This window comes from Papilio machaon, chromosome 24 (assembly GCF_912999745.1).
Source record: "Papilio machaon chromosome 24, ilPapMach1.1, whole genome shotgun sequence".
Classification (NCBI taxonomy): Eukaryota; Metazoa; Arthropoda; class Insecta; order Lepidoptera; family Papilionidae; genus Papilio; species Papilio machaon.
Genome location: NC_060009.1, coordinates 381975 through 409902, shown reverse-complemented (window position 1 = coordinate 409902; position 27928 = coordinate 381975). Strand labels below are relative to the sequence as shown.

The window sequence follows — 27928 nt, the reverse complement described above, 5'->3', positions numbered from 1 at the left end:
TCACAATAAAAGAAATTATTGACATTTATTTGGTGTTTTTTTTTTATTTTTTCCTTCCTTTGGATTTTGATGGTTTTTATTTTACAACTTTATTTTTTATAGCATTGTTATAAATTAAAAATTTAATTTGTTTATTTCCTTACAGTGACTTTCCCGAATTGCCATATTCTAGTCGTCTAAACAGCGAGGGAATTATGTCTACAGGCAACACTGAATTATTGGTATATATGCAATCTTTGGTTTATTTATTGCATAAAACTTTATAAAATGTATATTAAAATCTTTGTTATGTATAAGGAAATATTTGATATCGAATTTTGACAGTTTTTGTCATAACAATTTTATAGCATAATTATTTTTTAACATTTATTTCCTGGCAATTTATTAATCAAGTATATTGATTTTTTTATCGTTTCGGTTTTATGTTTTTGAATTTTTTTACATTTTAATCGATCGTTTGTAGTTTTAAAAGTTGTGCCTTACATAAATTACCAAAGACGCGGTTAGTGGATAATGGAAATAAGTCAGTTTTTAATTATATATTTCATACATACATAACTTTATAAATGAAGTGTTACAAGTTTGACAACTAATCGAGAGTCATTTTGTATGCAAATAACAACAAAGAGGGTATTTCACTCAAATAAGGCTTCTTAAGGCATTTTTGTCTCACTTTTATGCATCTGATTAGGTATTTATAAATTGAGTATCGATGATTATAAAAAAAAATCAATAAAATTATATCTTTTTCTTTGAAAATTGTTTTATTTAAAAATTATATATTAATGATACAAAGTTTATATGTTTAAATATTTTATTAATTAATAAAAAAACATATAATTCACTTATAATCTAAAAACTAATAATACTATAGAGAAATGCTCTAGTTATTGTCTTTGACGGAACATTACGATTCGATGGCACCGACGGTAACTTTAAAAAAAAATACAATTCTCTATGAATTTCGTAGAGTAAATTTTTTTTTCTCTAAAATACATGACTGTTAAAATTTTGTATACATTTATGACACTTAATTTACTTTATAAATAACATTTAATATAAATATATCATAATTTATTCGTCAGATCACTTCCAACTTCAACAAACTCGTTCGCGTTTTATGATTTCCAAGAAATAGTTAAGAATTATTTAGACCCCAGATTAAGTAAAGTGGGACATCAAATTAAATATATGGTGTGTGTATTTTACCATAATATATATATTTCTAGTTAATACGATGGAAAATAAAAAAAAATTATTGATCCACAAAAATTTTACATTTTTTATGATATATATAAAAGATATATAGATTGCAACATACAACTTGCATATAATTAAATGCTTTAGTATATATTAAACATATTTAATGTAATATTGTATATAATATAACATACATATAAAAACATAATTATATACAAAAGGAAGTAAATTTTCTCAACTGTTTTTCTAACAGTTAAAAACTTGTATCTTTATGTGATTTTTCGTTGGAAAATTTTGTAAAATAAAGTTAAATCCTTTACACGCATCTTAAGAAAAAAAAAAATATAAAACTTTAAATTAATATACTTTTAATATTCTATAAAATTATTACTAAGATAATTAAATATAATTCCATAATATACTTAACAATACAATTTATTTATTAATAATTTTGCGATAAATTAAAAATATCACTTTTACAACCTTAATGTTACCATTCATTTAACGGACAAATTTCGAAAAAAAAAACCATTTCAACTAATTTCATTAAAAAAAAAACTTAAAAAATTTCACTATCTATAGTACATTTTTTTTTCAAATAATCTAATTTAAAAAAAACATCAATTTACAAAGATAATATAAAATGTATGTATGTATATTGTATATTTTCTTAATAATTATCACCTCTTTATAAAAACAGTGTGATATTTTAAATCACAACTTTACAGAAGAGCAATTTAATACAAAAAACGTTGATAAATTTTAAAATATTGATAATTTTAGTGTCGAAAAACAATTAAGACTTATTAAAATAAGTAAAAATAACTCAAATCAATATGAAATTACAATTTTATCAACACTTAAATGTTCAAAATTGTTCTTTTGTAAAGTTGTGATTTAAATATCACATTGTTTTTGTAAAAACACGATATATTCCGTCTTCTTAGTTAAAGTATATGAAAATATAATTTAATATTTTATGAAGTTTTTAATAAACAAAATCTATAAAAGAATTCGTTTATTAACAACTAGTATATTTTTAATATATCTATGAATGTCTAATTGGACGAAATATCGGCAGGCATTTAAAATTATTAACATGTTTTAAAGTGCATTTCCACTAACAAAACATGTAATCCATCTTAATAGTTCAGTTGTCTAATGGTAACAAAATTAATAAAACATCAAATTAAACAAAAAAAAATGTAATAAAAGAAAAAGTCCTTTTGCAAACTTGTTTTTTGTACCTAACAGTGCATTTCCACTGATGAAGCAAACATAAAAATTTTTTTTTTCTTCAAAAAAAAAAAAGTACACCATTCTTATATTTACAAAAGTGTAAAATTTCTCATTTTGTGATGTTTACAAAATGACGATTTTTAAAATTGAAGCGAACTATACATATAAGTAAAGCGAAAGGTGTGCCAAATATCATTAATAAAGGTTTATATTATGTTTCCTGTTCGTTAGCAACGAAATTAGATCTATTCCCTCCCCTGCGTTTGCGCAAAGTTCCCAATATAGCGAGCATCTCCTTCACAGCCTCCGGCTGGTCATCTTTAGGTTTCTTCTCCATGAAGTTCTGATCTGTAGACTTGAGCTGGAACTTACCGCATTTGATCTGGTCTACTATAGCGTCTATTGCACCACCTGGAATTAAATTATCAAGTAATATTTAACGTATTGATTTTTTTTAATTTTATTTTTATGCCATCACCAATAAAAGAAAATCTCAAACGATATATAACACTCGTAAAATAAAAATATCATGCTTTTTAATTTACTAAAAAAAAAATATAAAAAACATTATTGATTTTTATCACATTTTTTAAACAAAAAAATTATTTTTATAAACTTACAAAAATAATGACGTAATGAGATCAAAATAAACCATACAAAGTTATTAAATGGTTTTATGGCGGGAAAAACCATGAGAAAAATATGAAACATATTTTGTCTATGATTTTAAACCATCTTTAATCACGAACAAAAAGAGCACAGAACCTTGAAATCTTTGTAAAGAAAGTCGCCGTTTTCCACAACCTCAATCTTTAAAAAAAGTCCTGCAGGGTTTCAAAAAATTTTACAAAAAACCACTACTTTATGGTTAATTTTATAACATACACCAAAAACTATGTAATGTCAATGACGCCAAAGAGTATGGAGCATTATCTATGGTATATGTAAAACGTGAGTCTATGGTCAGTTATTCCCGTGGTTTGTGGATTACCAAAGGTGCATATTCTCCAGCGGCGGTGTTTGTGTCGTGAACACGTCGCCGCGCTCCGCCCCACGCTCCATACACAAGAGCATTGCTCTACAAATGTATTCTCCATACATTTCATACATAATAACGATCATTTAATGTATGGAAATCTTATTTGTAATATTAGTTATTGTCCGCGACTTCGTCTGCACGGTATTTTAAAAAAACTAAAATAGTAGTCTATGTGTTCTTACAGGTTATGTTCTACATCTATGACAAATTTAAACAAGATCCGTTGAGTCGTTTTGGAGATACTTTTTAACGTCCATCCATCCATCCAAACATATGCATTTATAGTATTAGTAAGATAAATGTGAAAGATTATATTGATAGAAGTACACAGGTTATTAATTATTATTTTATGGAGTCATAGACAAGAGTTATATTTTTAATTAAAAATATTACACATTTTAATATTTCAATTACCAAAAACTTATTAATAGCAGATTTTCTTATAAGTTATTTATAAATTTTTCAATCTTACTATATTATTACTAGCTGTCGCCCGCGACTCCGTCCGCGCGCAGTTAATAAGCTTATATGAGACGTTCGTAGATTTACCATAGCAGCGCCATCTATTGATTACTTACTCAACCCAGTCGAAAGGTATCGACATCTGTTAGAATCATTTGGAGTTAACAGATAATTGTGACTGTCAAATAATAACAGACAAATAATTAGCAATAAATTAAAATTGCGACTATAATTTGAGATTTAAACTATCCTATCTCTCAAGTTGGATCGAACTGCACATGGTGTGCGAATTTTATTATAATCGGTTAAGTGGTTTAGGAGTCCATTGAGGACAAACATTGTGACACGAGATTTATATATATTAAGATAAATGCGAATGTATGGATGTATGAATGAATGTTTGAATGTATCTCCGGAACGACTTAACAGATCTAGATAAAATTTGTCACAGATATAAAACAATCTGGAAAAACAAATAGACTACTTATTAAGTTTTTTTAAATACAGTGCAGACGGAGTCGCGGGCGATACCTAGTATCATATATATATTTATCTGTTGATACTTTTTTCTATATATTAGTAACTTTTAATAGAATAAATTCTGATATCGGTATTTTTACCTCCATTTTGCTTGGTCTTCTTTAATGTTCCCTGTTTGGAATTGAGCAGTGTTGCCATATCCTCGCACTGCTCTGCGGGGAGAAAGACTGGTGCAGGGGGAGGGGGAGGAGGTGGTGGTGGTGGGGGCGGAGGTGGGAGACATGGTGGTGGCGGGGGAGGGGCTGCAGTCTCTGTGGGGGGAGATTCCGACAGATTTGTGCTCTCTGAAGGTTGTGACGTTTCTGAAAGATAAATTATTATTAGTTCTTAAATAATAATAATTTAAAAAGACTTATTAGACAAAATCGTAAATAAAATTAAAGTTTTCTTATATAGAACATAGTTTTAAGATATTTTTCATCTAATTTCTGTCTAATCGTGGGTTTCTGAGATCAAAATGCACGTTTAAAACATATTGTTAACTCTGTTTTATCAAAAATAATGACAGTGATGACAGATCTATCTATCTATATATATAAAAGAAAGTCTATATATATAAAAGAAAGTCGTGTTAGTTACACCATTTATAACTCAAGAACGGCTGAATCGATTTGACTGAAAATTGGTGGGCAGGTAGCTTAGAACCAGGAAACGGACATAGGATAATTTTTACCCCGTTTTATATTTTTTATTCCGCGCGGACGGAGTCGCGGGTAAAAGCTAGTCTCTATATATATAAAAGAAAGTCATGTTAGTTACACTATTTATAACTCAAGATCGGTCGAACTGATTTAGCTGAAAATTGATGGGGAGGTAGCTTAGAACTAGGAGACGGACATAGGAACTTTTTTATCTTGTGTGCATTTTTTTATTCCGCGGGGACGGAGTCGCGGGTAAAAGCTAGTATTTTTATAAAAAGATATTCGTCTCGAAAATCAACGGTAAGAAAGTAGAATTTTCACTTTGTTTAAATTATAAATATATAAAAAAAATCTTACCGATGACTTCTTTCACTTCTTCCTTAATCTCTTTTATTTCTTCTTTTACTTCAACTTTCTCTTTCTTGTTTTTTTCATTTCCACCACTTTCGAAGTAACTTATTCTTGACATGAGAGTTGATTTCTTCGGAGGTTGTTTTTTCTCAACTTCTGCCAACTTCTTTTCCGCTCTCTCGGCTCGTTCTAGAGCCTTCTGTGCGTCTTCTTCTGCGAGTCTTATCTTCTCCTCCCATAAAAGAATATCTGTTTCTTCGTGTTTTTCAGCTAGTTTAAGCTGAAAAAGGAAATTGTCGTTAATTTAAAAAGTTTTTAGAATTTACAATACGACAATGATTAGAAAAATAGAAGTTTTAGTTTTTTTACCCGACTAACTACAATACTACAATATTTCCTCGAAATGTTTTAACTTAAAGTCAGTTTTTTTTTATTTTATGAAGTATATTCAACATTAAAAAGTTGTTTTATGAGTTTCCTTCCCTTGTCAGTCAAATTAATTGATATTTTACCTGTAGTTCGTCTAATTGTTCCCTGTGCCTGGTGGCCTGGTGTTCCAGTGCATCCCGGAGGCTGTCCACCTCCCCCAGCAGCCTGCCCAGCCTCTCGTCCATCTCCAGCTCGCCCAGCAGCAGCGTGCTCTGGTGTGTTAACACCTTCACACGCTTCTTGGCATCACGCGCTTCAACTTTATATCTGAAAATTATATTTAACTAATTATTTCGTTTCCAATGTTCCGATGTTTGTCATCAAATCATCCAAATTAATCCACAAAATAAATTAAGCCTAGTAATATCATGATGACTTGGTGTTGATCTGATGATGGAGCTGGAAGGTAGCCATAGGAACTTCGCAATGAAATATCACAATCTCAACGAGTTTGGGCTCGTTAGAATAGTCTTGATGTGTAGTTTGTCTTTTTTTAATTTACAAAACATTATAAAAACATTTTTTTTTAGTTTTTTCTTTTGACTGTAGTTTTGTAAAGATCACACAAGTAAAATTACGAAATGCAAACTATGGTTAGGACATGTTTTTTCTATATTTCCCGGAAGTTTCTATAAAATATTCAATCCAATAACGGAATTGAAGCCCTTATCCCCAAAACAGATACTTTGTACCTTGAACCATTGGTCTATAGAAGTATTACAATTTACAATAAGTTTATTAGTAAAAGTAGAAGTAAAATTTTGATCATTTAGTCGTACTTTTATTTATTTTTAGTAAAATGAAATGGAAATGTGAAATATGTCAGTCTAACTCACGTCTCTGCCATCTGCCTGTCCTTGTCGGCGTTATCTTTCAACGCGGTGACTTCCTCCATCAGCAGCTTGGAGACTCTGTTGTGTCTCTCCAGCTGACTTCGCAACTCCTGCAACTCCTTCTCTTGTGCAACGCATTTCTCTTTCTCTGTCTCTAACTCCTGCAATAACAAGGACATTTAAATCAAGCAAAATGGAAAAGAACAATAACAAATTTTATTGGTGTAATGGTTTATTTATTAAAATGGCGATCATTGAATCAGTGTGAGAAAGACGGCAATATTTTAGTATGGATTGTATGGACGAAATTCATAGAATTTGTACGCAAGTTATAAAAAAAACTCCTAATAAATATAGTCTATATCACCAGGGGATAGTGTAGCTTTCCAAAAGTGAAAGAATTCCTCAAATAGGATCAGCTTTTAGCTCGTAACGAAAAACGAACTCATGAGACATGTGACCAGTATAACTTGATCTCAAGTCTCGTATGTACACTAGGTGGTAGTAGGTCACCTGCGCGAGGGCGACATTGTGCTCGTGTGCTTCAAACTCGTGTAGGCGCGCGGCGCTGAGGTCCGCCTGCAGCGCGCCCACCTGCGCCGACAGCTCCGACACTGTGCGCTTTAGGAACTCCACCTCCTCGTTACTGCTGCTGTCTGATGCTGTAACACACAAATAATTTAGTTCAATCATCTAGATCTTAATTCCACACTCAAAGTCTTAAAAACTATCACTAAGTATAGATTTAATACGAGAAATTTACACTTAATATCTCAGTGACCAGATTGCGGCAGAAAGACTAAAAGGTCATTAGACTTCAAATGGTATCGCCTCGAAGCTTCCATCTGTTGACGATGGTTGAACAATTAATAACATCACACCTTCACCAGTTGTTTACGCGTGGATGTCGCGCGGTCGACGCGAAAATTCGCAAAAGACGTTGCACAAAATATAACAACTAAGCCGTAAGTATGAATCTTGTAAAACAAATCAAAGTAATTCACCTGCATCAGTTGTGTCAGTGAGATCAATGTCGACTTGTGTGGGCAAGGCGTGAATGAGCGCCGCACTGCGTCTCTTCAGCTGCTTGTTCTGCTTGTACCACTCTCCCGCCTGCTGCATAACCCTAACACACAAGAGTAACATTTCTATAGGAACACACGAATTTCTTGGCACAAATAAGTAGCACTTATATATCAAAGTACTGAACTTTAACTTTTAAACAAGTTAAAATGTAGAAAAGTCAATTAAAGTTAGACAATTAAAAAGAATCATTTCATTTTCTTTGAGGCAATTAAAAACTTTTTACTTTTCATTCTTTTACAATTGATTAAACAATTGAAATTTTTTAAAACAAACGATATTTTCCTTACAAAGCAAACGTGAGCCGAAAGTTGGGAAAGAAAAGAGAACTCATTTCACGTGGAAGAGTTTTTGATGCAAAACAATAAAAAAGTTAACCAAATCGAGTTGAATAGAAAGTCGATTAGATATGTTTTTTTTACTGGATTACTTCGCTGAAGCCTTTTATAAATTTAAACAAATTCGCAAAGGTCCAAAAACAGATTATTGCAATTTAACTTAAGTCGTTATCAAGAGCTGGCGACATTTAATATTTGTTATATTAACAGTTAAATTTCAGTTTAATGAAGCAAAAAAAATAATAAAAAATGACAGAAAACACTCACATGGTTAAAAGTAAATTTTTAAATCGTATCTCAAACAATAATAACATACACCGGCAGCAAAATTTCGATTCTATTGCCATGACGACACAGAAAAAAAACAAATGCTTCTTTTTAATCGCACTTTTTTTTACAGTACAAAGGTTTTGGAATCTTAAATCCACTTAAAACACAGATAAAAATAACTATTAGAATTAATGTTTATTTATTAAAAAATAATTAATTTTAATAAATTAAATATAATATACTAAAAATACACAACAGCGTAACTGTGCGCTACTATGATAGAACAGTATTCAACTATGGCTTGTTCGTGTAAAATTCTCGCCAAATCAATAATGTAACAAGTAATTTGGCGCAGTGGCTTCATTTTAATATTCGCCACTTTCTAGCTTTTATCATCGCATGAATTATTTATAGAATATGTGTTTAGATAATTTACGTGCGTTTTTTAAGGCTTTTGGTTTGTTTTGTTTTTTTCTCGAATGATTGGACGACTATTATATTTTAAAAGTCAATGTGTAAAAAGGAAGTAATGCGGAAAGGAAAAACGATTATTATAAAGTTTTATTGTAATATTAATGTGGATTTTATTTTTTAATTCCAACTAAATTACATACTAAATAATATTGTACCTGATTAAATTTAATGATTAAAAATTAAAACAAAACACTGGCCGAATGTTAACATAGCATTTGTCTCTTAAAAAATAAAATTTTCCCACTAATACTTTTTATAAAAAGTATTCAACCAAAGGTAACATAAATCAATGTACCAAGTGCAAAAAATCGATACTTATTCTGAGCAAAGGAAATAACACAGCTAGTTATGTAAAAGTTTGTAAGTAGAGTTCTATCAACATTTTAGAAGATTCCTAATTAAACAATGAGTAAACATTTTTGGTACTTGTCTTATCGTGTCAATGTAATATAACTTTGTAGAACATTAACACAGTTCGAATATAAGAGAAATTAAGAGGCGTGGTATTGAAATTTCTCCGGATATTGAAAGGAAAGTCATAAATCTAGTAAAGCCTTTTTACTGTAGTTAGAGAGCTAGTCGTCCTATTGTCTTTACATTTTGAATAACGGAATCATTATAAGAGTTGAATTTCGTTTTAGTAGTTACCTAACAAGACACGAGCTTACCGTGATGCAAGATCGACCGGTTTCCGTCCTGAGGTGACATAACGTTGTATTTTGTCTGTCCGTGCCACTTCTCAGATTTTATTATTAATTAAATCAAAAATGTGTTTGTTAACGCTAACGTATGAAAGTAAAGTCAGTAATAGAAATACTGGAACATCGTCAAATTGATAAAAATTGTCTATCATTTATAATTGTCCGTAATAATCGTAATAATTGTCATTTTTTTTATATCATAAGGTGGCAAAACACCAAGCGGTCACCTGAATCTGCCTAAATAGCGAAGCGACCGCTGCCCATAGATATCCGCAATTGCAAATGCGTTGCCTACCTTGAATGGCACAGAACGAGGATAGGTATCCTCTTCCTATGCGTCCCCTCCTCTGTCAAATCTACTTCCCCAATATTTTTTAACACTGATACTTAAGTTAGTGTTAAAATATATCAACAATAGTCGATTTATTTATAATGATATAAAAAATCATCGTGTGGTTGTCGCGTGACGGATGAGGTCGAAGTGTGGCCAGTTGTTAGTTCCGGTTACATGGTGGTCATGCATCATACAAATACATACAGACTGTAAAAGGTAATATTAACGTTAATCACTACAAGTTTTTTTTATTAGAAACGACAACTAATACCAAAAATATGTGATTATATCTGCCTACAATTATTTCTCACCGACAATCAATAATAATTTTATCAATTACTCTTGAAATTTCCTTCTTCCTTCCTCTTCCTTTCCTTCCTTCCTTACTCTTCCTTTTATAAAGTATCTTTCGATAAAGCCAGTATTTTCATTGTTTATTATGTTCAATACAACTCGTACTTAAATTTCATGGCGGCTCGTAATTTCGCAACAAGACGTTGAGTATCGTAAAGGAGACGCAGGGACGGATTCGCGCGCTTTCTACTCGAAGCTAACCTTCAAAAAGTTTGAATCTTGTTCTTGTTACTTACTTCTGCATGACTCCGGCGTCAATCTCATGCTGGTGCTTGAGCTGTTGGTACTCCTGGAATAGCTTCTCGGAGACAGTCCGTAGTTTGGCCAGTTCGCGCTCGCGCTCCGCCAGCTCGGCCTCAACATGCCGCCGCTCTTCCAATAGGATGTTGTACCGCCGCTGCAGCTCATCATGCTCGCGTTTAGCTGTGAAATAATAACACTTTATATCTCTGTACTTTTCTACAAGGGTCAGTATAGAATAAACTACTTTATTATACATCTTATCAGCAGTCATATATGAATTCACTTCTTTCTTACGCATATCTCCTTTCACACAAACAGGATAAAAACGAATTCATACAGACAACGTAATCGTATACCCATGTAACAATTTTAGATCTACTAACGTCCTAGACGAGATTTCTCGTCCGCTCTCAGCAGACCTATGGTACCCCTTTCTGCACAGCACCCTGAGCGGTTACCCAAACGCCCACCCTAACGCCGGCCCTGAGTAGATCAGTAACATACCATAGTGAAAACGTTGTTTTTTTTACAGTGTTATTCTACAGTATTATATCTTATTATTATTATAAGCTTCCATGAACAATGTTGTTGATCGAAGCATAACGAAGCAGACGAGAAGCAAACCGGAGTATTATTTCTTTACGTAACCTTTTCTTTGCAATTAAGTGTAATGAAACGTATACAAAGCGGTCATATAACTGATTGTTATTTTAACGTCTTGAGACAGATGACATGTTTAATTAGCAGATAAGGAATTGTCTTCATTGAGAACAATCAGGACAATCATGTGTTAACGTCGGTTTCCATTGCTGATGGCATATTGTTTTGTCTCAATATTTGGGCAGTGGAAGCCCACGGTAATTGTACGTAAACGGGACCAAATTACATTATTGTTATGTTATTTCAATAGATGTAACATTTTGGGTATGTTATTATCTGCATGGAAAATATATTTGCTTAAAAAATAATTAAACAATTACCTTTGATATCATAAAAAAACATATGGATATTTTGCAATAAATGGAAATCTACCAAATGAATTTAATAAATATTGATTAAACAAGCTATATGTGTAAAATACATGAGTGCCAAGTATCAGATGAAGATGTCGAAAGCCGACCTCACCACCATGAGGGATACGATACGAGCTAGGCAGAAAGAGAGAGAGGCTAATGTGTTTTACTACGCTGCTATAATCAAGTAACATAAGTAAAACCGCGGTACGGAGCTAGTATATAAATAGAAACATATGTGAGTGTGACAAAATACAAGCATCAACAGCCACACTTCTAACTACACTATATCTTATCCTATTACACGAACAACTGTTGGAAATACCTCGGTTACTAATGGACGCATTTGTACTCCGTTATTCACGCGCTTTGGATGAGGAAAAATGTTACATTTGTAGCACTTTAATACTTTTTTCTTGTTTATTTACAGAAAAATTCGGCTTAGATCAACTTTTTTTGCATTAGCAGATTTATATGAGGATTAAATGAAAATTTTTGTCTATTTCATTTCCAATGGACTAGGACTGTATATGGTAAAAACATTTAAAATGAAATTAACTTTTTGTAGAAGCGTATATTGAGAAACATGAATAGAAAAGACAACTAAAAATACAATGACATTAAGAATGTGTTCTTTTTTCTATATTTTAAATTCTTCTTTTTTCTTAATGCCATTTCACCAAAATATGTAAAATCTCCTTGAACATACCGGCCACCAAAAGACTACTAGTCTTTTCAATAACCGAAGACCGGCCACCGTGAGGGAGAATCTAAAAATGTTGCCTTCTGTAACGATCGTTTAAAGGACTCAATCCTCTTTGCACTTCACCGTTACATCTCATACTAAATGCTAGTTATTCAGCTCCTGTGTATTCTCTCCTCTTCTGTAATGATAATTGCTCTCATATTCGGCGGTGGAAATTCTAGTGTTTTGTGCTAATCTTCTTGGAGGCGCTGAATAATTTCTAAAACTCTGCTGTAAATGTTCTTCGTTTGTTGTTACTATTTTCTGCTTAAACGTGTTGTTACTTTGTTAATTGTAAAGATGAAATCTGTGCTATCACTTCGTGTATTCTCAAACTCTTATAACTGCGTATCTTGCAAATGCTGCAATTAATTCTGATTTCATCTTCTAATATTAATTGTATTGTTCTGAATTCGCTAATTATTCATCTTGTCCTGACTCAAATTATGTAAATATACTCTTTTATCTGTAAATCAGTGTTTCTAATTCCTCTTTAAATCTGATTTCAGACATCATTTCTTTCTTAAATTCTTGGTTTCTATTTACATTTCTATTATTATTGTAAATTACTCATCTCTATACTTAGTCATTTGATTAACTTATACTACCAAATGTGCACTATTTAATCTCAATTGAAAATCACCAACTTCTTTGTATAACTCAGTATGGCTATCATGATATAAGACGCTAAACAGCTAAATAAATCGAATGAATCTGAATATCTGACAAAATGTGAATTTTACTAATATGATAGAGAAACTCAGGTAAGTGGAATGGACTGTATCGTGAAAATTGTAGTGCTCTCTATCTTAGAATCTTAAATAGTTGAATCGCTTCTGAATCTCAAAACTCCAATAGAAGAGTGCTGCTGCATTGAAAATGTTGACTTACTTGTATTGCTCTAAAGATTGTTCTGGTTCATCGCGCCAAGCTATGCTTCTTGTGTTCTTCAGCGATCTCAACTGTAACATTGTGTAATATCTCCTAATAATTATTTCTGTGTCATTTCCATCTAATAAGTGCGCAAGTGTTTTGCTGAGGAATCGTCGATCTCTTATTTGTGTCAGTCTCTCATTAATTGCATGATGTAGTAAACATTAATAAAACAATTGTTTCCTCATTTGTCTTTCACCGCGTGGCCTTAACTTAGATACTCTATGATAATGTTCTCCACTTTTAGAGTATGTGAATTTGTAAATACTTTACTAAATGCTTAAATCGTCGAACGACTCGATGGTACGAGTACCACACGTTGTATTCTCTTCTACAAATTGTTTGAAAATAACTTACTGATTAACTTCCATTGTCATCTCCTTTTATTATTGTCTTGTAAATTACCTTCATCTTTTGTCAATGTTCCCGTAGTGTTGCTTAAGTCTCATTCTGTCTACGAAAACTTCTGGAATAAATCTCAACTACTTATGTGTATGTATACTCTCTCTCTCTCTCACACAAAAAAACTCTTTAATGTAATGATGTCATAAGTATTTCTTATATGTTGTGATTTTCTAATATTGTAAGTGCACTTTTATTTGTGTTGCTCTCTCTGTCTCGCTTTCTCTCTCTATGCCATGCTTGTTCTGACCTGTGTGACTCACTCGATAGACTCATTCCATTCGAGTGAACTGTGCCTGTCTCCTTGTCAAATATACCATTATTGTATGACCTCAGTCCTCAGCTTAAAGTAATGGTACCTCACTTCTTAAGAGACAGGCGGACCCTTTATTCCACATCATGAAAAAAGGGCTGTGACAGGGCAAAAGCAATGCAATGACATCTAGGTGGAAGGTTGTATATTGCGTCTTACCGCACTCTTAACTCATCTTACCTTCACCTATGTTTGTTACCTCGATTTGTCATCAATCCTTTTTACCGAGATTAACTCGGTAATAAACGAGGCCTGTGTGTCCTGGTCATGTAGAGCGCTAACGACGTGTGAATGGTCTGTCTGAAAAAACATCTGTTAGTGCTGTTGTAGACAGTAACATATTGACCAGGCTGCATTTTACAGGAGAAGTGTAGTAGTACTAATTGTTCCTTCTCCTTCGGGTCTTTTGTTTTCCTGCTGCTGTATTCATGTTCTCCCAATATATCTACTTCCAGGGTGTGTGGCTTTCTAGTGTTTCAAATTAATATTTTACAAGATGTGAGTTTCTTACTTAATGAATAATACTGAGCGGTTGCTTAAAATGCTTTCTTGTTTCATTGTCTTTAACTTATGTATGGTTCTTGTAAAGTAATATGTTTGATAGCATTATTGATTGAGGTATCTTATAATTCTTCTGTAGTAAACTGAGCTATCAATTCTTCTTAATGAAACGTGTAAGAATACAATTGGCAACATACCGCTTATAATCCTAATACTTCTTAAGAATAGTCCAGGCTTCTGCAACTTCTCGACTTACTTGTACTGTTTCAAGCAATGTTTATTTTTTCCTTAGACTATGTGAATATGATTAATAAGCTTTCGTATTGTTGTTGACTGAGACATCTTAAAAATTGTAAAAATTGTTCTTAAAATCGTTATTTATAACCACTCAACAGTATCCATTGGTCTTGTAAAATATGCGGCTCGAATCGGACCAAAATGTATATGATAAAAACATTTAAAATGAAATTAACTTTTTGTAGAAGCGTATATTGAGAAACATGAATAGAAAAGACAACTAAAAATACAATGACATTAAGAATGTGTTCTTTTTTCTATATTTTAAATTCTTCTTTTTTCTTAATGCCATTTCACCAAAATATGTAAAATCTCCTTGAACAAGGACTGTGGCTGTTCTGACATGACCGGACATCGTACGGGCAAATTTAATGAATGCTAACAAAGTTAGAGCTCATATAAATTAGACTTAATTAACAAACTTCATGTTACGTTCACAAAAACCTATGGAAATATACGTATAATGCACTTTTGAAGAGTAAAAATTAAACTGACTGATTATTTTTCATTAAGTATTACTTACTGTTCAAATACTTGAAAAGTCTAAGTTTCAAGAATTTTGTTTTAAAGTTTACTTTTTCGAAATTGCCGTCAAAGATATTCCGAGTATCGGCGGAAAAAAACACGTACGAGTTCAACAAATATGCGTAATCGGCAAAGAATTTCAACGAAATACATATAGGCCACGGTCACTGGCAGAAAGCATATGGTTCTTTATCTTAAAAAAAAAACTTTTTCCCGCCTTTATCTAACAAACGTCAATTTACCTAAAAAATCATACGTATTAAGTATGGCGAGAATCATACGACACAATTAGTAAATCAATATTGCTTGGTAAACAAATTCTTAGTAATCCAAATGAGGGAGAATTAAACGAGTAAGATTTATTTTTAGGTCGCAATGAAAACATGTTTGTGGTAACAATACAAGACGCTGGAATAAATGATCTGTTTCGTCGAAATTGTTAATTGTTGTCATATTTGTTTCTTTTTTTAGAAAATTCATTGAAATATAATTTGCAAGATAAAACTTATTTTTTTCATCTCAAAAAAACATATAATACAAGTAAATAATTAAATATATTTTATGATAATTTAACAAAATTTAATTTATTTAGTCTAGTTATGTAGGAAATCTGGCATTTAATTTGAAAAGATAAACGTAATTTTAATTTTTAACATCTGTTGTAATTAAATAATGGTTACTTTCCTTACAAATGCCATAAAATGGTTGAATGGGGAAAGCATTTTACAAACAGAAAAAAAAATGTCCCAACTGACAAAACGATAATAGCTTGATTGTTTGTGCTTTTATGACCAATGCCCCAAATTACTTAACTGATTAAAGATATGTTCAATGTTTACTTCAGTGTTCTTCACCAATCATAAGAGTACCATCAGCATATTTTTATTTCAACTTTTAATTTCTCCACAGTACAGATGTTTTAAATCTTGTAGTCTATGAAACATTATATAAGTAAATGCAATTATGAAATATAGAACAAAAGATAAGATACAGCTGCTTTTACATAAGTTAAATTGTTATGTAAATAAGTACCATTGTTAATACATTTTATTATGTACAGTTTAACAAAACAAGATAGTTGGAATGTTATAATGGATAACGCTATCATCTATCTTGTCTTAATATATATTTTACATTAACGAACAACAACTTTTGTATTTACAATCTATTACAACGGAAATTAGTAACCGTTGGTATAAGTATGTAGTATAAGATGAAACACTTATTTCATCCTTGCGATCCATTCAGACTATATATAAAAAGTAAACAATAGACGAAATAAATTCGAAAAAATATAGTGTTCCGAGTTTCTGGTTTGAATATATATTCTTTTGTATTAAGCCTCTTTGCTAATACCTTGATATTAACAGTATCACAAACGAATGATCACAAAAATAAATTAGAAAAAATATAGTGTTCGATTTTATGGTTTGAATATATATTTTGTATTAAGCCTCTTTGCTAATACCTTGATATTAACAGTATCACAAATGTATGATCACAGTTTAATGAAGTATCCGTAATTGATAACCAGTTTATTTTACCCGCATTAGTTAAAGTAAAGATTTGATTATATGAAAACTATAGGATTGACTAATACTGTTTTACTTCATGGGAAAAATGTCTCCACTTTGTAAATTTTCTTGATCTTTGTAGTATATATAGTATGTGTAAACATGTAAGGAACAAAGTATAACATAGTAAAGTAGACAAAGACTTAATGATTCATATATTATGTTCAACTCAGTTCCTATGTTACTTTATCCATTGTTAATCTTTGATTTAACCTTCTCAGACTATAAAACATAATGTAATATGATAAATATTGATAAAGTTCAAGTTATTCTTTAGTATAAAAGAAAAGATTGTTGGTTGTTATCTATTACTTGAAGTTAAGTTAATCTTAAGTTATTAAATTCTTTTTTCTATTACTTTTTTAAAGTAAAACTATTTAGCATTTAGTTTTCTCAAACAGAGAACAACGTTTTATTAACTTTTACGTAAATTATTGTATTCGTAATTTAACAATTTGTACTTTTGACATTTCGATATACGTAATCAATGAAGTGGCGATGCGCAAAACTAAAAATCAATGTTTTTAAATTGGGCCAACAGTAAACAAGTCAATATTTTAATATGTTTAGTAACGAGTTTGTTCAAATATAGTGTTATCGCGAGTATATTAACTGTAAAATCTATTAAGATAATATAGTGCAAGTCACAAACATGTAAATGTATACAAAATGTATTAAAAACAACGTATTTAAAATAATACCAAAGTGAAACATGCAAAGAATAATGATATCAACTGCGCATAAAGTTCGAACCTCTCCTCGAAACGGGTTTACATTACAAAAGTTTCGTGAATACATAATGTATGAGCAACAGGTTATCGTCCGTCATAATCCGACAAATACGCGGCTAGGATTTTCTTTCGCACTTTCATTTGCATAAAACACTGGTAAATAGAGCATGCGCAGTGTCGACTTGCAAAAAAAGTGGGAAAAAACTAAAGATTCGCACGTCAAATTGAATAGTACCGACCTTTTTCTGACTTGAGGAGGTACGTTTTGTGCTTCCTCTCGGCCTCCTCGTATCGGTTCTTCCACTTCTCGACGTAAGTAGACAGTGCGATGCTGGTCTCCTTGGTGTGGGGCTGCGCGTCGGGCGGCGTCATCCTGGCTGCGAGAGGCGCGGGTGTAGCGCGCGGGATCCTCGTCGCCCCGGGCCCGGCACACGGCGACACGGCAATCCCGCTACGGCCGCTCCCGCTCTGACACTGGCTGTGATTGTTGCTCGACGCGATCGCAAATACATTATCGCCGTTTCTTTTAATCATTTTTGCATTCGATATTTCACACGCGCGCACCGAACATCTTCCAGTTTTACATGCAAAGTTCACAACACGTGTCGGGATCAACAGGCCCGTGGCCCGTTTATTGGAAAGTGATGGATTTAATTCACTAATATGATTTCTTTGTTCCGTCGTTGAGGAAAATACGCGTAATAATGTGTACGTTCACAGAGCGGCCGTGGATTGTGTCACTCGCGTTCACTCAATAAAACAGCCTCGATGGACCGCGTATATTATAAAAGTAATTATCTGTAGAGCCGATAAATACTTAAAAATGTTTTAACAGACGACAATTAGACGTCAGTGCCCGTTCGTAACTAACGTATGCGTGCAGTTATGATTATGATAATGAACTCTTCGCCATTGTGAGTCATATGAGATAATGTTTACGCTTTTTGTTTATGTTTGAAGCGCGCTGTCGCTCATGTATCGAGTAGGTTAGTCGCATATGTCATAGGTAATTCGTAGTAGCTAGTGGAGATTTAGCTAGAATTGGTCATGCATGTTCAATGTTACTTATCAATGTGCTTACATTCTTATCATCAAACCACATTATTTTCCAGTAAGCTTACGTCATCGACATCACAAGTAATCATTGATAACAACACATTAGTAAACTTCGCTCACTAGTGATCATTTAAAATAAATTCCCCCGTTTAAATTGTTTTATTATGATTTTACAATCCGGTACAGATTGGTATAAAACCTACAAATAAATTATCTTTCAAATGTGTTTTTTTTTTCCATAAAACTTTTACAGTACAATACAGTACTTTTACAATATAATTTTAACAGATTAAAAAAAAACTTCAATGTTAAATTGTTCAAGGATTCACTCGTACAAATTCAATACATCGCGATTTTTATCAAAATAAAGTATAACACAATCTGCACACAACACCACACATAACTGCAGTCGACAAACTAAACTAATACTAAATGCATTTCGTACAAATAGGGACGAACGGATATTCTAAAATTAAACTGTTCTGTGAAACGACGAACAGAGACCGTTCTGTAAACGAAAAGGAGTTGTCGGCGTGTGGGCTGCGCTGGCCACGACCCCACTTGTATTGCTGCATTCACACTTTATGATGGCTTGGTGTTAGCTAAATGTTGCAAGCTCATGTCTTCGTCTTATCTAATCACAGATAATAACGTACGATAACACTATAAAGAAATGTGACCTCCGTAGCTGGATATCAATAACACGGATAAAACTCATCTATAATGATATTTCGTACCAACTACAACTCTAAAGATATACTAATTATTGCTTCTGAGACATGGGACCCAATGCGAAAACATAACTCGTTTCGACCCAATGTCGAAAAATAAACAAAGGAATGTTAAATTTCATAAATGGTTGACATTACGATGTTTCACTATTTCAGTTATTTTTTGAAAAATTGTGAGATAAAAAGATGTGATATTGAGAAATAAGATCACTAATGTTATGTGATATTTTTTTTAATTACTATTTTAGTGTAATGTGAAGTTTTTCAATGAATAACTGTTTTTACGGATAGAATTATGATATGCATATTATGTGGTCAGTATATCGTGCAAAATTCCGAGCTCCCATAAAGTTTGGATAACACTATAATCCCATTTAATTGCATTACCGGACCCGCTATGATTTGCTGATTGTCCGTTATTACTCATCCTTATAAATGCATACATTCCATCTACTTAATAATATTGAATAATCGTCTATTGCTGTTAGAATTTGTGTAGAAATAACTTGTTTATAAAACAAATATTACAGACGCACTCAGCGTGTTAAATGATTGGTTAAGAAATCCCTAAGCGTAAGGTTTTCTGAGTATAAATATCTTCACTATGGGTGGCCTTTAATGATCGCTTAGATCTGATTATGGCAATTAGGTTTTTCATTTTTAGGGTTATACAATAGTTAGATAGCAATGGATAATTTTAAAATGTGCTACAATATAATTTTACACTTATAACCAATCGAATGTTAATTTTTTATATTATATTCTAGATCTAGAGAAATCTGTCACGGTCGAAGTAATCCGAAAGCGAGGCTAAGGGAAAAAATTAAAAAAAAAAACTCGGTCCGTTGCGGACAGGCAGAGAGAACCTTACAAAACTTTTTCCATATTTAGAAAACGGGGTCAGTTCGGGGCTTATTTCAAAGGGCGCCAAACTGGTAGCCTGGCAAGCCAAGGCAATCCGATTACCTTTCAGCACAATACATTCATTTAATAACAACAAGATTTTGTCACAAATGTTCATAATTCAGTATTCAATATTTCATTTAATTTATACTGAAATTGCAATCCATAATCAGATCTTATAATGACTCATTTTAGCGGAATGTGTTCCGAAATGTTTTCAATGAAATATGCATCTTTTTCATGTGACAAGGGAATGTCGGTTGTTTTGGTGGCAACAAAAAAAGAAAAGAAAAGAAATATCCCACGCGTTAGTCTTCCTTCTACATCTGAGTCACATGGTTTCTGTTATTATTTTTACGTGAGGACAATAAATATCGGGCCATTGACCCCGTGTGCCCGCTCCTATTTCTGGTCTCGTTATCCTGGACCGGGGAATCGTAAAATGTTAACGTCGCTATTACAAGCAGGATTAAAGCGTAAAAATATTTATGTCCTCTTTAAATTCGCCCAATTTGGATGCACTCCTTTGTGTTAATTAAAGATTAAAGTGTGTATCGTTTATTTTTGTAGCAGATGGACGTTATATTTGTAACATAGTTGTTAACGTGTTAAACAATTAAGAACGGTTAACGCTACAGTTGTTCAATTCATCCAGTTAATTTTCGCAGATAATTAAAAACGCTATAGCAATTTATTTAGATGGCAACATTACTTCTTTAGTACAATTCATATCGATACTTAGCCGTGTGTGGGCGAAACCTAAGGTTGTATACAATCTTAGTACAAAATTCTCTACAATAACAAAGATACATTTAAAATATTGTTTAATAGCACGGACACGTTTAAAGTAATTTTCATTTCGAAGAAATAATCACATAATTGAAAAATAATGTCAAGAAAAGAATAAACTGCGGAAACGCAGAAACACATTAAAACGCCATGTCTATAAATATTGTTTTTCTAAAGAGAATTAAAGTGATGAATCTCATAAAAAAATGTATTTCGTCATTAGAAAACTTAGTCACTGACAGACAGCTACTTGCAATTTGAAATTGAAAATAAAAGTAACAATATAATTTGTATTCTAACAGTGTTCTAACAAACGTGAGGGTCGCTTAATTTAGCCACAATATTTAAATAGATGAAACCCAGCACGTGACATATTTGCTGTGCTATAGCTATATGACATTCGTCTCCGGTGGCCTAACGCATCACAAGTTAGTTTTTAAAACATCCTATCAAAAAACGTTGCATGTACCTACATTTTCATTAGGCCATTAATTTCAGCCGTTTTTAGAACTCCAGTTTGTTTATTGAAAACTATTCGAAAAAATTATTTTGGTATTTTATCGATATTTCCCTGTGTACATCATTATACTGTTTTAATCCTTCCATAAAATATATTTTCAAAGTCATTCAAGAATTAGTACGCCATTTATTGGTATACGCTTGATCGTTTTTTTATAAAAAGTTTCAACAAAAGCAGTCGTTACTGTTTTGTTAATTAACCGTTATTAGTTTATTCTTTTCGTAAAAAAATAACATATAAGGAAGTTTTTGATCTGTAATGTTTGTTTTGATATGCTTAATTACGTAAGCAAAATGACAGTAAAAAATAAATAACTGTCCTCTGCGTCATCGTCTATACTGAGCGCACAGCTGCTGTTAGTGCTGCGATAAAATTCTCCTCAATTAGTTAACGTTTTCCGTAATGGAAAACGTTAACTAATGTATGTTTGTATGGAACAAAAATGAAATAACTTATCACTTACCCTTAATGCGTTTTTAATGTCCATAGCGATAACATTTAAAAATCAATATCGATACAAACAATGAAACAAAAGATTAATTAAAAAAAATCACTTTAAAATTGTTGTTACTAGTGTTTTTTAAAAACCGTACTGCCATCTGTTGGTGAAGATATAAACTATAATGTTCTTCTGTTTCAGTACCTAGTATTCGATAATAGATGGCGCTTTTTAACACGAAAGAGATTTGGTTTACAAAAGTACGTTTGGAACTAAAAATTTATGTGTTAGCGGTTGTCCAAGACTTTATTAGCGCAGAAATTAAGAAAGTAACCTAAGTAAGAGTTACTTTAGTAATTATTTGTAAATAATAGATTAGGAATTATACTAAACGAACGAACATTTAATAGACTTTATTCCCGTATTCCGTGTAACTCGTAACTAATTAACTAACATCTTACTCATATAATAAATGTGAGAGTTAATATTTAACTCCAGAACGTAGTCCAGTAGTCCAGAATAATCCAGAAGAACACATAGGCTACGTATTTATTTTTTAATTCGTAGCGGACGACATCGCAGGCAAAAACTAGTACTTTATAATTTAACAAATACGTTTAATAACTTGTAAAACTGTATCTCAACTAATACGTTATGGGAACAAACGTAAAATGGATTATAATTGATATCTCGAAACTGAACACAGACGTGAATTAGTATTAAATTTAATACACGGGGCTGCGCACCCCTTCTCCCGAGACGGTATTGTTAAGCGACGTAATAAGGTAACCATAATTTATACTTACAATCGGGAGTATTATACAAATGAGTTAATAGTGTTTTATTTTTTTTTAAATCTTAATTAATTCGAGAGTAAAAAGTTTCGTCTGATAATTGAAATATTATGGTACACAAACTATGGTATACACAAACTATCCGAAATAAATAACCTAGTGATGGTGAAAACCGTATTTTAATTTGTTTTATGGCTTAGTAGAATATTCGCATCTGATGTTAGTGGTGATGTGATCGAAACATGGTACTAATTTTTATTATTTGGATTGGCCATAATTTACACAAACTGTTTGTCACCTTCAACTCTAAGCGTTCGGGGTGCGTCGAAGGGGTACTTAAACAAATCCCGATTTGATACACTCTATGGGGGAGCGGTCTCACGACGATTTAGCTGTTACCGAGGGGGCGGTGGAAGAAGACTGCAAAACATTACCATTACGGTAATAGATTTTATACTATAATAGCTGGCGCTCGCAATTTCGTCCGCCGTGCAATAAAAAAAACATAGTAAGTAGCCTATGTGTTCTTCCAGACAGTGCTCTACATATGTAGGTACCGAATTTCATATAGATCCATGCAACCGTTATTGAGACACCTTCTAACAAACATCCATCTAAACATTCGCATTATAATATTAGTATCGAGTAGTATCGAGTTTTCTCTAAAATAATTAAAACAAAAACAAAAAAGGAGAGCAACTAATGTTTGTCTACGAATAGAGATCGATTCCTTATTTCAGTTCCTCCTGATGTCTCTGATGTCGCTCAGACTGATGTCGCTGATGTCTATGGATATTTTGCGATATCAATTGTTTTTAATAATACAGATACATTTGATTTGATTTTTATACCCATTTGATACCCTTGAGACGGACACATTATTGAATGCAATACTAGAATGTGGAGTGGGGAAGCCTCTGAACGAATGGTTTAGAGACTACCTCACTTCTCGCTCCTATAGGGTGAAAATAGGTGACACGTTAAGTGATAAGAAAATGGTCAATTGCGGGGTGCCTCAAGGTTCGGGATGTGGTCCCGTCTGCTACCTGATGCACGTAAACAGTTTATGTGCTGTACTCAAACACTGCTCCACGCACATGTACGCGGACGACCTGTGCGTGCTGCGAGCCGGTATTGACTTAGTAGAGACCTGTCGCCTTGTGCAGCAAGATGTAAATGCCGTTGTCAAGTGGTCACATGACAATGGCATAGTCCTCAATTCTGATAAAACACAATTGTTAATTATACATTCCCCACACTTACCTTTAACAGAGTCTCCTCCATCATTAGTTGCACATTCTTTTGATTGCTTTCATAATAACCTGGTTAACTGTGTTTGCAAACCAATAGAACGAGTTAAATGTACAACATATTTAGGTGTAAAAATAGACGAAAATTTCTCTTTTACTGAACATGTAAATTTTTTATGTAAGAAACTTAGGAATATTCTTAGCAAATTTTATCATCTTAGTTTTAGAGTCCCAAAAGGGACATTAAAATTACTTTATAATTCATTAGTGGAACCAATACTCGATTATGCTCTCGATTGTTATGGACTCACACATAAAACCCATATTTCTAAACTGGAAAATATTCAACTAAGATATGTTAAATTACTTGTGGATAAAAAAAACAAAATCAAAATATAATCAGGACTCATTCAAACTTTTTAAAATATGTAAAATACTTCCTGTTAGTGTCAAACATAAGTATTTAATTGCAGTTAACAATCGTGAGCATACTTCTTTTTTTAAAAATATATGTAATACCTACAATACCCGAGCAATGATTGCAGGTAAATATATGGTGCCCAGGGTACATAATATATACGGAGACCGAACTCTTAAAAAACGTGTACTGTATATATTTAATAGTTTACCTGCATTCATTACGGATGAAAGTATCAAAGGTAAATTTAAAACAAAGCTCAAAAAATTTTTATTACATGCATTGCCATAACTTCTTTTCCCATAACTGATTTCATTATACTTTCATTAAATTTATTTTAATTTTAATAATCATACTTATCTAATTTTATTTTATATAAATTTAAATTTAATTTAATTTTTAATTATCACACTAATCTAATTTTATATTATATCAATTGAAATTTAAATTAAATTTCTTGATCCCACAGTCAAATTATTTTATATAATTTTGTGGGACATAGTTCTATTTTAGGTTTTTTTATTGTATTGTAAATAAATAAATAAATAATAATAATAATAATAATAATAAGATAAGCAAAAGGCAAGTTAACACGTAGACTAAAGATTCTTGTGTGATCGTAAACCATAAACAAATAATCATGGAAATATAATCCACGTTCCCGCCAATAAATCTATGGTTGTCAAATACCATAAACAACAGTGTTTCTATAAAGATATCGATTTAATAATAAATGTCATACAACGTGTTGTGCAGAAAACATGATAGTACAATTTAGTCGATACCAAATGTTATGGGGGACGTTCCCTTCGCTTTTTTATTTTATACAGTATGTGCTGAATATAATATTTAGATTTTTATTTATTGTTTTAAAAAAACATAAAAACTAAGTCATATTATCATCAGAAATATTTTAATTTTGTAGAAATTTCTGAGATAGATAGAGTGAGGTGAAATACAATAATATGAATAGACAATCTGTATACTGTAAAAAATATATTTACCAACTTAACGTGTCTGGTCTCAAAATGTCACGTCGCTGTCCTTCGTATTAGTTTCTATTTGATATAAATTTAATGTTACAATTAAACATTATTTGATTATTCGGTACACTTTGACATTTCGATGACATTTAGCAACACCCTGTTCATAGATATGAAACAAAATTGCGGGGGCGCCACTGTGAGTGCTGACGTCACGGCGTGTTTCGATTACGTTAATGCTCATCAAATTGTCATAAATTTCGACTCGGGGAACATCTTAACACTACCTATCCTAACACTTTATTTAACTGCTTAATGATTAACGATTAAAAAAAATATAAAACTCAACTGACAGTAGACTTTTATAACAAGGAAGGGTAACGTCATCTCAAATGTCAAAAAAGGGGGTCTCAATGGAATAGGTTAGGTTACTTATCGTGGTTTTCTGAGACCAAAATCTCTGTTAAAACCTAACGTTTTCCTTTGCATTATCCTGGACAAAAAGGAGATTCAGGCCTTAGAAACTCAATGTTTAATTGTATAAAAAACACGAAAAACTTTCAAACAAAATGATAAAATTTACTATTAATATGCAATAAGCATACATTATCTATTTATAAGATATTTATATACAATTTTATTAAAGTTTTTCCACTAGTAGTCCAATAAAATTTCGATTTTTCCGCGTCATTAAATAATGCATGTTTAGGATATCCATAATTTTTACGAAACATTATCATCCCGTCCTATTTTGAGACGCTGCTAAAATATCATACTATATATTACAAGAAATAACATACTTACGATTATTATCATAGAAATATCCATTAAAGATCACATAAAAACATTTTAACTTTACCACAATAACTTCACACAAGACAATCTTTGAGACCGCGAAACGTCACAGAGAGCGGAATTCTACAAAGGTTTAAGCGCAGCCTGCGGGACGCAGCACAACCTGAATCACCCCAATAATTACACAGGATAGGGTCGTACCCCCCTTCCCCTTGCACACCCATCCATAATTATAATAAAAACAACGTATAATACGCCTCTGTACTGCATATATATATGTATTTTCGTAGCATCGTAGTGCCGTAGCGGGCGGGGTCTACGCGGCTACGCGGGGCGTAGCATCCCTGTGTTGCCAGTAGGGATAACTAAATTTCCTATTGAAATGAAAAAAAAAAAAAGTTAATTTTACATGTTTGGCAAACAAATTTTCCTACTTTTTAAGGTTTTACTTGCCCTATAAAAGTTACAATAGATTTGAATTTATGCGGTTATAAAAGGAAATAAAGGGTCTTTTTTATCCTTACTAATATTATAAACGCGAAAGTAACTCTGTCTGTCTGTCTTGCTTTCATGTCAAAACTACTGAACAGATTAAAATGAAATTTATATGTACACAGATAGTCTAGAGCCTGAGAAATGACATAGGCTACTTTTTAACGCGAGAAAAGGATTGTAAGGGGTTGAAAGGGGATGAACGGTTGTATGGAAGTATCGTTATTTTTACAGCTTGAACATTAAAGCTAATTTTTTAGGCTATTAATTTGATAGGCTATGAATAAAAAATTAAAAATGCTTCCAGAAGACAAATTATAATAATTGACTTCTTTCAGATAACTTTTAGGCGTAAAGAAGTACAATGGGAATTGAAATTATTATTTAAAACTTAACACTTGTGATGAAACAAAACAAAGAAGAAGATAAACGTGTCGTCTGAACTTTTAATGAGTGTCCGATGTCAACGAGATTCAGTTTCTGTTGTCTATTTCTTAGTTTAACATTTAACACCGCTCTTGGTTGTCTGGGAAATTCCAATATATATGTAAATTGAAATAATACATATACAATTTTATAATGTTACATATAAATCTTATATGTACATATGCAAAGTGTTTGAAATATTTAGTTTGCGAAACATATTTTGAGCTGTCACGTTATTTATTTTTTTACTTTATTAATAGAACACCATTTAATTAGCCTGTATTTATTAGTTTTTCGATCGAGAATTCGTGAGAAATAATTTAAAAAAAAATTAGCAAGAGAAAGCAGCGTACTTGTTTAGCGACGTGTTGTCTTCCATTACTGTATTTAAAAAATATTTTATATTTCTTCTGTAATTCATTTATTCATTTCTATATAAGTTCTTCGGAGACTTGCGCTGGCTGGATTGAGTCCATGTCCCATCCCACACTTAAAATACGCGCTAATCGTTGAGTTGTGGTAAATCGAGTCCATACAACTAAATAACTATTGTATTATATAAGTTTGGGTTCTATGCAATAGCCATCTATATACTCGTTGACGTGTTTTCGGTGCAAAGCAGTGGGTTTCTACTGCAGTGAAATTTGTGAATTTGTAGGACGACAATATGCATTCAGACAAGTGTCAATACAGTATAGTTCTGATGTTATAATTAAAATATTCATGTCACAATATTTCAGTGATATTTAATTTTCCCCAAAAATTGG

General features: G+C 32.0%; 2 protein-coding genes across 2 annotated transcripts; one reads left to right on the top strand and one right to left on the bottom strand.

The window, feature by feature from the left end:
* Positions 1-2624: 2624 nt before the first annotated feature.
* Positions 2625-18782, bottom strand: LOC106716238 (shootin-1). Its single transcript, XM_014509720.2, has 9 exons — positions 17805-18782; positions 10525-10711; positions 7739-7860; positions 7248-7396; positions 6738-6895; positions 5985-6168; positions 5479-5752; positions 4561-4782; positions 2625-2850 (listed from the first exon to the last, which is right to left on the bottom strand). Exons 1-9 carry the CDS (start codon positions 18097-18099, stop codon positions 2651-2653), a joined length of 1791 nt encoding a protein of 596 aa, XP_014365206.2. The 5' UTR covers positions 18100-18782; the 3' UTR covers positions 2625-2650.
* Positions 18783-23161: 4379 nt separating this feature from the next.
* LOC123722357 lies at positions 23162-24648 on the top strand. The gene is made up of 3 exons (XM_045683878.1): positions 23162-23238; positions 23518-23581; positions 23667-24648. The coding sequence occupies exons 1-3, from the start codon at positions 23162-23164 to the stop codon at positions 24444-24446; spliced, it is 921 nt and encodes a 306-aa protein (XP_045539834.1). The 3' UTR covers positions 24447-24648.
* Positions 24649-27928: the final 3280 nt, after the last annotated feature.

What these genes read in the sequence shown, in the direction of transcription:
- LOC123722357 (XM_045683878.1), top strand. Translation starts at nt 23,162, where the DNA reads ATGGGGGAGCGGTCTCACGACGATTTAGCTGTTACCGAGGGGGCGGTG. An exon ending in TGCAAAACATTACCATTACG is followed by an intron (nt 23,239 to 23,517) that starts GTAATAGATTTT and finishes GTCTACGAATAG; the next exon opens with AGATCGATTCCTTATTTCAG. An exon ending in CTCAGACTGATGTCGCTGAT is followed by an intron (nt 23,582 to 23,666) that starts GTCTATGGATAT and finishes GATACCCTTGAG; the next exon opens with ACGGACACATTATTGAATGC.
- LOC106716238 (XM_014509720.2), bottom strand. Translation starts at nt 18,099, where the DNA reads ATGATTAAAAGAAACGGCGATAATGTATTTGCGATCGCGTCGAGCAAC. An exon ending in CCTCCTCAAGTCAGAAAAAG is followed by an intron (nt 10,712 to 17,804) that starts GTCGGTACTATT and finishes ATTATTTCACAG; the next exon opens with CTAAACGCGAGCATGATGAG. An exon ending in GAAGACCAAGCAAAATGGAG is followed by an intron (nt 2,851 to 4,560) that starts GTAAAAATACCG and finishes ATTTAATTCCAG; the next exon opens with GTGGTGCAATAGACGCTATA.